This window comes from Melanotaenia boesemani, chromosome 6 (assembly GCF_017639745.1).
Source record: "Melanotaenia boesemani isolate fMelBoe1 chromosome 6, fMelBoe1.pri, whole genome shotgun sequence".
NCBI classification, from domain to species: Eukaryota; Metazoa; Chordata; class Actinopteri; order Atheriniformes; family Melanotaeniidae; genus Melanotaenia; species Melanotaenia boesemani.
Genome location: NC_055687.1, coordinates 365,194 through 378,117, shown reverse-complemented (window position 1 = coordinate 378,117; position 12,924 = coordinate 365,194). Strand labels below are relative to the sequence as shown.

The following is a 12,924-nucleotide window of genomic DNA, read 5'->3' as shown; positions in this document are numbered from 1 at the left end:
CCACTGCAACGTAAGACTTGCAGACCTCTTTAAATCTGAAATCTGGTGGCTCTTCATCACTAAAACGGAGGTGGAATCCTATATGTAAATACCCCAACATCTAACACGTCTACCAACACATCAGCTCTGGAAGTGACGACCATTCCAGGAAACCAGCTGCAACACCTTCAAATGTGTCATGTTCATGTTGATAAAAAAAAATTATATGAAAAAATGGATTAGCATTATTCTGAAAGCATCAGGAGGTCAGGTATATTTCATAGTTTATTCTGAAATATTTTGTAAATATAAAACATTGATTATCGACCCACAGAAGCTATTTGTTGAAACATGGACCAAAAGAAACAAAATGAATAGAAAAAAAGTTTCATTACAAAAGATCAAAGTTTTGTTAAAAATAAAATCACAACCATCTGAACTTTAAACAGCAATGATTACTGATCAAGTCTCATCCCCAGAAGCGCTGTCTGCCAGCAGGTGGAGGGGGCACCTCCTCGGAAGGAGGCGGGAGTCTGAAGATGGAGCCCGCTGCCTCCACTGTGAAGATAAAGTAGAAGTTGGCCACCATCATGGCAACGCTTGGCAAGAAGGAGAGGCCGAAACCAAAACTTCGAATGCTGCTACCGAACGCTGCCGCCACCCAGTACACCAGCCTGGAGGAGAGACCATCAGTTAGGTTTCAGATTATTGTTGCACCTTACCAGATCAATCGTTCCGATCATCAATCATTCCGAAGATCAATCGTTCCAATCATCAGTCATTCTAATCATCAATCGTTCTCATCAATCGTTCCAATCATCAATCGTTCTCAGTCATTCCGATCATCAGTCGTTCCGATCAATTGGTTTTGATCAATCGTTCTAATCATCAATCGTTCTAATCATCAGTCATTCTAATCATCAATCGTTCTAATCGATCATTCCGATCATCAATCGTTCTAATCATCAGTCATTCCGATCATCAATCGTTCTGATCAATCGTTCTAATCATCAATCGTTTTAATCATCAGTCATTCTAATCGATCATTCCGATCATCAGTCGTTGTAATCATCAATCGTTCTAATCGATCATTCCGATCATCAATCGTTGTAATCATCAGTCATTCCGATCATCAATCGTTCCAATCAATCGTTTTGATCAATCGTTCTAATCATCAATCGTTTTAATCATCATTCGTTCTTATCGATCATTCCGATCATTAATCGTTGTAATCATCAATCATTCTAATCGGTCATTCCGATCATCAGTCGTTGTAATCATCAATCATTCTAATCGGTCATTCCGATCATCAGTCGTTGTAATCAATCGTTCTAATCAATCATTCCGATCATCAATCATTCAAATCATCAGTCATTCTAATCATCAATCGTTCTCAGTCATTCCGATCATCAATCGTTTTGATCAATCGTTCTAATTGATCATTCCGATCATCAATCGTTGTAATCATTAATCGTTCTAATCATCTATTGTTCCGATCATTAATTGTTCTAATCAACCGTTGTTCCGATTATCAATCGTTTTAATCATCAATCATTCTGACCATCAACCGTTCTGACCAATCGTTCTAATCATCAGTCATTCTAAACATCAATCATTTTGATCAGTCGTTCCGATCATCAATTGTTCCGATCAATCGTTCCAATCATCAATTGTTCTGATCATTAATCATTCTAATCAATCGTTCTAATCACCAATCATTCCGATCATCAATCGTTCTAATTATCAATCGTTCTAATAATCAATTGTTCAGATCATTCTAATCATCAATAGTTCTCAATCATTCCGATCATCAATCGTTCCGATCAATCATTCTAATCATCAATCGTTCTCAGTCATTCGATCATCAATCGTTCCGATCAATCGTTTTGATCAATCGTTGTAATCATCAGTCATCCTAATCATCATTCGTTCTAAGCGATCATTCCGATCCTCAGTTGTTGTAATCATTAATCGTTCTAATGATCAATTGTTCCGATCGTTAATTGTTCTAATCAACCGTCGTTCCGATTATCAATCGTTCTAATCAATCATTCCGATCATCAATCATTCAAATCATCAGTCATTCTAATCATCAATCGTTTTGATCAATCGTTCTAATTGATCATTCCGATCATCAATCATTGTAATCATTAATCGTTCTAATCATCTATTGTTACGATCATTAATTGTTCTAATCAACCGTCGTTCCGATTATCAATCGTTTTAATCATCAATCATTCTGACCATCAACCGTTCTGATCAATCGTTTTGATCATCAGTCATTCCAATCATCAATCGTTCTGATCTTTAATCATTCTAATCAATCGTTCTAATCACCAATCATTCCGATCATCAATCGTTTTGATCAATCATTCTAATCATCAATCGTTTTAATCATCATTCGTTCTTATCGATCATTCCGATCATCAATCGTTGTAATCATCAATCATTCTAATCGGTCATTCCGATCATCAGTCGTTGTAATCAATCGTTCTAATCACTCATTCCGATCATCAATCATTCAAATCATCAGTCATTCTAATCATCAATCGTTCTCAGTCATTCCGATCATCAATCGTTTTGATCAATCGTTCTAATCGATCATTCCGATCATCAATCGTTGTAATCATTAATCGTTCTAATCATCTATTGTTCCGATCATTAATTGTTCTAATCAACCGTTGTTCCGATTATCAATCGTTTTAATCATCAATCATTCTGACCATCAACCGTTCTGATCAATCGTTCTAATCATCAGTCATTCCGATCATCAATTGTTCCAATCATCAATCGTTTTGATCATCAGTCATTCTAATCATCAATCGTTCCGATCAATCGTTCCAATCATCAATTGTTCTGATCATTAATTGTTCTAATCAACCGTCGTTCCGATTATCAATCGTTTTAATCATCAATCATTCTGACCATCAATTTTTCTGATCTTTAATCATTGTAATCAATCGTTCTAATCACCAATCATTCCGATCATCAATCGTTCTAATCATCAATTGTTCAGATCATCATTCTAATCATCAATCGTTCTAATAATCAATTGTTCAGATCATCATTCTAATCATCAATCGTTCTCATCAATCATTCCGATCATCAATCGTTCCGATCAATCATTCTAATCATTAATCGTTCTCAGTCATTCGATCATCAATCATTCCGATCAATCGTTTTGATCAATCATTGTAATCATCAGTCATCCTAATCATCATTCGTTCTAATCGATCATTCCGATCCTCAATCGTTGCAATCATCAATCGTTCTAATCACCAATCATTCCGATCATCAATCGTTCTAATCATCAATTGTTCTGATCATCATTCTAATCATCAATCGTTCCGATCAATCATTTCAATCATCAATCGTTCTCAGTCATTCCGATCATCAATCGCTCTGATCAATCATTTCGATCAATCGTTCTAATCATCAATCGTTTTAATCATCAATCATTCCGATCATCAATCGTTCCGATCAATCATTCTAATCATCAATCGTTCTCAGTCATTCGATCACCAATCGTTTTGATCAATCGTTCTAATCATCAGTCATTCTAATCATCAATCGTTTTGATCATCAGTCATTCCGATCATCAATCGTTCTAATCATCAATTGTTCTGATCATCATTCTAATCATCAATCGTTCTAATAATCAATTGTTCAGATCATCATTCTAATCATCAATCGTTCTCATCAATCATTCCGATCATCAATCGTTCCGATCAATCATTCTAATCATCAATCGTTCTCAGTCATTTGATCATCAATCATTCCGATCAATCGTTGTAATCATCAGTCATCCTAATCATCATTCGTTCTAATCGATCATTCCGATCCTCAGTCGTTGTAATCATTAATCGTTCTAATGATCAATTGTTCCGATCATTAATTGTTCTAATCAACCGTCGTTCCGATTATCAATCGTTTTAATCATCAATCATTCTGACCATCAACCGTTCTGATCAATCGTTCCGATCATCAGTCATTCTAATCATCAATCGTTTTGATCATCAGTCATTCCGATCATCAATCGTTCTGATCTTTAATCATTCTAATCAATCGTTCTAATCACCAATCATTCCGATCATCAATCGTTCTAATTACCAATCATTCCGATCATCAATCGTTCTAATCATCAATTGTTCTGATCATCATTCTAATCATCAATCATTCTAATAATCAATTGTTCAGATCATCATTCTAATCATCAATCGTTCTCATCAATCATTCCGATCATCAATCGTTCCGATCAATCATTCTAATCATCAATCGTTCTCAGTCATTCGATCATCAATCGTTCCGATCAATCGTTGTAATCATCAGTCATCCTAATCATCATTCGTTCTAATCGATCATTCCGATCCTCAGTCGTTGTAATCATTAATCGTTCTAATGATCAATTGTTCCGATCATTAATTGTTCTAATCAACCGTCGTTCCGATTATCAATCGTTTTAATCAACAATCATTCTGACCATCAACAGTTCCGATCAATCGTTCCGATCATCAGTCATTCTAATCATCAATCGTTCTGATCTTTAATCATTCTAATCAATCGTTCTAATCACCAATCATTCCGATCATCAATCGTTCTAATCATCAATTGTTCCCGATCATCATTTCAATCATCAATCGTTCTCAGTCATTCCGATCATCAATCGTTCTGATGAATCATTTCGATCAATCGTTCTAATCATCAATCATTCTGACCATCAACCGTTCTGATCAACCGTTCTGATCAATCGTTCTGATTATCAATCGCTCTGATCACCAACGATGTGAAATCTTACCGTCCGAAGGCGAAGAGAATGGTCATCAGCGGGATGAGCTTTAGCTGCTCCTGGCTCAGGTACATCGCCATGACGACCAGTTGCAGGAAGTAGATCAGGAACAAGGAGGCAGAGTCAGAGATGAAGCGCTGGTGGACAGAAACCTCCTGAAGTTCCTCTTCCTTCATGTTGTCATCAGACAGTGGACGAGTCACACCTGACCTGAGCCGACTGACGGCCAGAACCAGCCAACCTGGGAAAGAGATGATGGACAGGTGGGAAAAACCCAGATAGACAGGTGAGACCAGGGTGCAGAGATCTTCTAAAGGGTTGCATCTCCTCTACAGAGGGTTGAGACTCACCAAGGACGATGGGAACAGCAGCAAACACAGAGCACCGCAGAGTGTAGACCAGCCTGAGGGGGGCACCGTCCAGTAGGGGAGCATCAAATGGCAAGAAAACAAAGCCCCCCCACACCAGGAAGGGGAAGAGGAGCGCTGATGTCATCAAGGACACACCCATCTTCAGTGCAACCCTGCCTGGACAACACTGCCCACCTAAGAGAGAAATAACAGGTGTAAAGCCCCGCCCATCTGATCAACATACCATTTGTGAAGCCCTGCCCACAAACGAGACAGACAGGTGTAAAGCCCAGCCTATCTGATCAAAAGGTATGTAAAGCCCCGCCCACGAGAGAGAGAGTGAATAACAGAGAAAGCGAGAGAGAGACAGCTGTGAAGCCCCACCCACTGGATTAACATAAGGGCAGACATGAAAGGCCTACCCAACTGAGACAGGTATGAAAGAAGCACGTGAGAAGGATGTGTATTTACATGTGGCAGTGGGCGTGTCCTTCCATTCAAACTGGTAGCCATGTTGGTTGTAGTCCATTTCTTGGGAACTCAGGAAGGGACTCTTCTCTGACTCCATTTCCCAGAATGCTTCAGCATTCCTAGGTGTGCAGGGGGAGGGGAGCACGGTAACTGCAGGCCTGAACACTTGAGATGCTTTTTCTGGCAGGTGGTTTACTTCAGTTTCCGCCTCCTTTTCTTCATCTTCAACCTCTTTCTTCAGGTATGTTTTCAGTCCCACCTCCTGACCGGCTAGCCCCACCCCTTCATCTATTTCCATTCCCCCTCTCCTTTCTCCCTCTGCCTTCAACTCTCGCTCACTTTCTGTCCAACTGGATGCCTCATGAGACAGATCTGAGTTCATACTCAACCTCTTGCCTTTACCTGTCTGTCCACCTGTTTGTTTGTGTCCAGCCAAATGCAGAGTGCTGGGTTCCAGCTTCAGCGTCTCCTCCCATTCTTTAACCTGGGTCCTCTTTGTCACGCCACTGTCCTCCATCTTGGTACTTTGTATCAGCAGCTGAACATTTTCAGGCTGATCATCTGTCAGCAGGGACGTGTCCATCTGTCGGTCTAAAGGAACAAAGGACAGTTTTAACTTAGAACCACACAGGAAGTGAGACAGCTAGAAACACAGCGAGACATGAGAACCATGTTTGAATGGAGGTACCAGTTAAACCAGTTAATCAGCTGCAGTCAGTGACATAGATCAGTCGAATAATCTGAGGAGAAGCTTTCTGATTGGTCAGAGGGAGAAGCTGAAATCAGGAAGTCAGTTCTGATGCAGAAACTATGCTGTTAAAGTCAGTCCAACTTGGGCATCAGTCAGGAAGTAAAATTAGTTGCAGATCAGTTTCAGCTGTTGCAGACAACATGCAGAAATTAGGCAACCATTAAGACAACCCCTATAAAGATCAAAGGTCACTGTCTCCCTTGGGAGAAATTGGTCTTGGACAGAGAGACTAACTGCAACATAGAATACAAAGTCAATAAATAATCAATAAAAGCATACCGTTTGCTACCCTCGCGCCCCCTTTCCCATCAGATCATTTGTAAGTTTCACTGATAAAGGAATCCAGTAGTTTTTGTATCTATTACACAGAGAAACTCCAAACCTAATTGCCAAGTTCATTATTTCATACTCCTCATGCTTCTTGTCTCCTTTCTTCTTTCCCTTTTGCTCTTTTTGCTATTTTCCATCTTTTTCTGTCCCCTCCGGTCAGGTCCAGCAAGATTACATAGATAATCTAAATAAAAATATGTATAAATATAAATATTATATAAATATATAAATAAATAAATTAATCACATTATCAAGAGGAGCCTTACTCATAGGCTTCCCCTTGGCAGAGCAAATTTGTTCAGCACGATACAGCAACCAGATTATCATTCTGCTGCTGCTGAAGTTAAAAAAAAAAAAAAAAAGTGGATAAGGACTCTGTGGATCGGACGGAGTTTGGTAGATGGTTCCACCACCGGGGAACAACAGAGGAGAAGAGTCTAGCTACTGATGTGGCGCCACCTTGTGGTGGGAGCACTAGGCGTCTTTCACTGGCAGAGCGTAACTGTGGAGAGGGAGTGTAGCTCTGGATTAAGGAGTGGAGGTAGACCGGAGCCGTTTGGGTTATTGTTTTGTAAGCCAGAAGCAGAGCTTTGAATCTGATGCGCTGCAACTGGAAGCCAGTGGAGAGCGATTAGCAGCGGAGTGACATGAGCTCTTTTGGGCTGGTTGAAGACCAGACGTGCTGCTGCGTTCTGGATCATCTGCAGAGGTTTAACTGAGCATGCAGGCAGGCCAGCCAGTAAGGAGTTGCAGTAGTCAATGCATGAAATGACCAGAGCCTGGACCAGGAGCTGGGCTGTGTGTTCAGTCAGGTAGGGTCTGATCCTCCTGATGTTGTAGAGAGCAAATCGGCAAGATCGAGCAACCGAGGCAACATGGTCCTTAAAGGTCAGCTGGTTGTCTACCATGACACCAAGACTCCTGGTAGAAGACGTAGGCACAAGCGTGATGGAGTCAAGCTGCACGCTTATCTGTGGCGGTAAGGAAGGACTGGCTGGAAAGACAATGAGCTCGGTCTTGGACAGATTTAGCTGAAGGTGGCGATCCTTCATCCATGTGGAGATATCAGCAACATGCTGATATTGACATTGAGATGGTTGTGTCGTCAGGTGGGAAAGAAAGGAAAAGCTGAGTGTCATCTGCATAGCAGTGGTAGGAGAAACCATGAGAGCTAATGATGCACCGAGTGAGGAGGTGTATAGTGAAAAGAGAAGAGGGCCAAGCACCGAGCCCTGAGGCACCCCTGTTGTCAGCCCATGTGATCTGGACATGCCCCCTCGCCAAGATGAAGGATGTTCCTGTGAGGTAGGATATGAACCACGAGAGGACAGATCCTGAGATACCAAGATCCGAGAGTGTGGAGAACAGTATATGATGGTCGATCGTGTCAAAGGCAGCAGACAGGTCCAGCAGTATAAGGACTGAGGATTGACCAGCGGATTTGGCAAGCCTGAAAACTGAATTTCAGGGCCTATTTTCTTCCTGTCTGTCTATTCATCCATCCATCTCCAGTGTTTGTACACCATGAATTACATCAAAAGCTGAGGAACAAGTGATTAACAATAATAAACTTTGTGTGTACGTATATATATATATATATATATATATATACATACATACATACATACATACATACATACACACACACACTTATATATGTGTGTGTGTGTGTGTGTGTGTGTGTTTCATGTGTTTTGTGTTTGGTCTGATGTTCTTGTAGAAACAGTAGACAGCTTTGCACTAATGGAGGTTACATTTATAACATTTATTACATTTATTGGGACACAAAAAAATGGAGATTTCTTTTTTTCCAGTATCTAAAGTTCAAATGCTGAAAATCTGAGTGCAGCATCGATTTCTGTTTTTAATTCCTTACAGTATATCACTCCAGTGAGCATGTGGTTTTTCTTCTCCATCTCTGGATCTTCTTTTCTTCCACTCTTTCCTTTCATTACATGTTAAAAACTTTTGGCCTTGCTTTGCTCTTTCTGACCGTCTGCTTTTGGCTTTGCTCCTGTATTTAGCTGTATCAAGGTCTTTTTTCATTTTCAGATGTTTTGTGCTTTAAATAGGGCTGTCATAAAATCACGTTAACCACAGTAACTAATTTGTGTAATTATTTTATGTTAATATTTTAATGCAATTAATGCATGCACGGCTTAAGAAGCCCAAAACATCCGTCATTTCTTTGTCATGACAGCGGGCCGTGGAGGTGTCCAGAGATGAACCTTCTGCCTCTAGGTGTGGATTTGAGAATAAAAAAAACATTAATGGAACAACACATGGGCCTTTGTGGAGGATGATGGTGTTTTAACACCTATACCTTCTGGACTGAGACGGCTCCACACCTGCACTTTTTGCTTATTTTGGGGGGTTTCTTAATTTGTTCTCCAAAGTGCAGAGTTGTCAGCCTGCATGCTTCTGCCAACACTTCTAATAAGAGAAGAAAATGTCTGACTAAGTAAAGGTCAAAAGGCACTACCATTTTACATTTATTTATTCTTTTCATAATTTAGTATTATTTAGCAATGAGCGCTTACAGTCAAGGGATTTAAATAATATCATTGTACAGAACTCATCTTTATTTATAAAGTAAAGCTGAAAGAAAATGCTGAACACAAAACATTTAACATTTTTTAAACTACAGATAGCATAGTATGCTGGTATTATATAGTTACTGCGGTAGTACAAAGTTATTCTATAGGATATATATATGTATATGTTTATATGTGTATATATATATACACTGGAAAACATATGGGAGAAGGAGGCATCACATAACAATGAGGCACAGTGGTTAAAAGAACTAAGAGTGTCATCTCCCTCCCTGAACAAAGAATCTCCAGTATGAAAAAATGGTCAGCACCTGCCCACAACATGTTTCAGGCCTACTGGTTGAAGACACTCCGTGAGCTCCTAGCAGCACAAAAGAACCAGCTGCTGAGGGATGGGACCCACGCTGAATGGCAGACCAAGGGACAGACAGTCCTGATAATGAAATAACCAGAAGGGAGCAGTCCCGTCCAACTATCGGCAGATAACATAGAAGCTCATGCCGGGCATCATAGCGACTAAGATAAGTTGGCACATGGATCAATACATGACAGAAACACAGAAAGGCTTTGGTAATGCCACGTACATGGATACTGGAATGCCTGAAGCTGTACAAGATCAACAACACTTTAAGAGCCTTTGTTTCAAACTCAATGAAGCTGGAGGCCAACTTCAAGCTAGTTGCACAAGTCTCCATCAAAAGTTCGTTGTATACCAAGAAGATGCTTTGTCCCTGCTGCTGTACTTCATAGACCTGAATCCCCTCAGCCAATTAATTAACCGACACAGGAATGGAGCCCCCATCAGTCACCTCCTCTACATGGATGACATCAAGCTAAAGGCCCATTCATACTCGAAGCAGAAGACGGATACGTAGACTGACAAACACGTAGACAGACGGACAGTTTTGTTCTTCTTCTGCGTTGGTTACTCATGTAATTTGGTCCATTTTCCAGAAGATTAGCTAATCGTTGCTTGACGCAGAAAATGGAGCAATAGCACCTTCGCTATTTATGTACATAAGGGAGCATAAATGGGCCTTAAGAGTGAGCAAGACATGGACTCACTGATCCACACCACCTGTCTACAGCAGGGACATCAGAATGTCATTGGAGAAAAGTGGCTGAATATTTACAAAGAGAGAGAAGGTGGAGGGCAGATGTTGAGGAGCTACTGCTGAGGAGAAGTACCTTGGCATACCACTGCCAGGGATCAGATACCCAGCTGGGATAATAAGCTGCCAAAGGAGGAAGTTCAGTCCACAGATGCTAAAACACGGAAGCTGTTCACCATGCATGGAGAGTTCCACCACAAATCCAGAGTCCAGACTATACACTAAGCGCAAAGAGGGAGGCTGAGGACTAGCGAGCATCAGAGCCGCTATCAAAGATTAAATATCTGAGCTCCATGAATACATTAGGAAGATGGCCCCAAGGGATGAAGCACTGAGTGAATGTCTCAAGCAAAGGAACCTGGAGGAGAATGAAATGGTGGAACCATCATGGAGGTAAAACCCTGTATGGGATGTACCATCGACAGAGAGCTGAAGTGGCAGATATGAACAAGTCCTACCGATGGCTAGGGAGGGCTGGAGTGAAGGACAGTACAGAGGCGGTAACCATGGCAGAACAGGAACAAGGGTACCAGGGCAATCGAGGCCAAAATCTAACACACCAGGCAGGACTCCAGGTGAAGGCTATACAAAGAGGCCCCTAAAACAATCCAGCACCTCACAGCAAGGAAAGAATATATGGAAGACCATAACCAAGTAGCCAGCATAGTGTCCAGAAACATCTGAGCGGAATTTGGACTGGAGACCCCTAGGTCACAATGGGAAACACCTCCCAAGGTGATGGAGAATGAGAGGGCTAAGGTCCTGTGGGACTTCCAGATACAGACCGACTACATGGTGGTGGCCAACCAACTGGACATTGTGATCATGGATAAGCAGCAAAGGAAAGCCGTAGCGATGGATGTAGCATCCCTACCGATGGAAATATCAGGAAGAAGGAACCTGGAGAAATACCAAGGACTCAAGGAAGACCCGGGGAAAGCCTGAAAGGTGAAGGTAACAGTAGTACCAATGGTCATTGGAGCACTGGGGCCGTGTCCCCCACACTGGAGAAGTGGCTCCACCAGATACCTGGAGAACCACCAGACATCGCCATCCAGAAGAGCGTAGTTCATAGGAACAGCTAAGATACTGCGTAGGACCTCCACACCTCCAGGACTCTGGTAGAGGACCCAAGTGTACACACACACATATATATGATAGATAGCTTAAAATATTAATATAAAATATTACAAAATGTGAAATAAAAACATAAAGGCTGTGTCTTGTTGAGATGATCATCTGCTTCATTCCAGCTTTGGTTTTAAGTTACTGGGTCACCTGATTTAGAAGCTATTGAAAAAAATAGGCACCCAACAGTGGTTATTGACTGTATAAAAACAAAAAAGATATTATTTTTCTCCGTTTAACATCAGACTTCATCTTTTCTTTGGAGACAATGGATCATATGGACAGTGTATTGAAAATATTGTGTTATTCCTTTATAAGAAATTCCGTTTTTCCTGTCATTTGTTGATGGTCCCTAGAACAGCACTTGGGGCTTCAGCGTGAATATCTGTCCCACATCCAACCTAAAGCTGTTCACCTGTCCCACATTCAACCTAAACCTGTTCATCTGTCCCACATTCAACCTAAACCTGTTCACCTGTCCCACATCCAACCTAAAGCTGTTCACCTGTCCCGCATCCAACCTAAAGCTGTTCACCTGTCCCACATCCAACCTAAACCACCGCGGTGCTGCTGGCCACTTCACCCGGTAGTAAACATGAACACGCGCCATCTACAGGCGACTGGCTGCAACTACGCTCCTTGAGAGGGGTGCTTTGTTTTGGTACAAAACGGGCTCTGAACCTGTAGGCTACACCTCCACCTGTACACCTCCACCTGTTCACATGTACCTACAGTGACGATCTGAAGCAACGACGTCACACTGTGGGAGTGATTGAGACGGAAATACCAGAGTCCGGTGGAGGATCGATACGGGATTATCTACGTCACTGACGGCCGGAAAGCGAAGAAGAAGAAAAAGGAAACCTTTATTAGGGAAATGGCTTTCTACCCAATACTCAGATCCATCAATCGATACTCAGGTTTAAAGTGACGTTTAACTGAGACTGAAAGGAGAAATCAAGTCATAGAACACTCACCTGGTCCGCCGTGCACGCGCTTCTTCTCCTGCTAACTTTGCGGAAGCTCGGCGCAGGTGTGGTCCTGAGGTGCGTTAAAGGGGACGTTTTCTTAAGGGAGAAGTCTCGGTTAAATATCAGCCGGCAGGTGATCACGTGCAGGTGGCTGGAACACAAAGTCAGACTAAGTTAACCAGAGTTTCTGTTTTCCAAGAGGCTGGTTTACTGGTTTAGCTGGTTTAGCTGGTTTACTGGTTTAGCTGGTTTACTGGTTTAGCTGGCTATTTTCTGTTCCAAAATGTACAAACTAGATGAGTTAATATGAAAACATAAGCAGTGAACAGCCTGGTAGAGAGCAGGTCTTGTTCAAGTGCAACACACACACATATATATATATATATATATATATATATATATATACAGCAGCAGCCTATAGGAGGGAGACTCAGAAACTCTTTCTTTCCCTCAGCCATCAGTCTCCTTAACAGCTAACAGCAGACTGGAGT

At 41.5% G+C, this 12,924-nt stretch overlaps 1 protein-coding gene across 1 annotated transcript; it reads right to left on the bottom strand.

Moving 5' to 3' along the window:
- Positions 1 to 246: 246 nt before the first annotated feature.
- Positions 247 to 12,513, bottom strand: tmem79b (transmembrane protein 79b). The gene is made up of 6 exons (XM_041987779.1): positions 12,440 to 12,513; positions 12,195 to 12,289; positions 5,587 to 6,177; positions 5,116 to 5,310; positions 4,775 to 5,006; positions 247 to 653 (listed from the first exon to the last, which is right to left on the bottom strand). The coding sequence occupies exons 3-6, from the start codon at positions 6,167 to 6,169 to the stop codon at positions 449 to 451; spliced, it is 1,215 nt and encodes a 404-aa protein (XP_041843713.1). The 5' UTR covers positions 6,170 to 6,177; positions 12,195 to 12,289; positions 12,440 to 12,513; the 3' UTR covers positions 247 to 448.
- Positions 12,514 to 12,924: the final 411 nt, after the last annotated feature.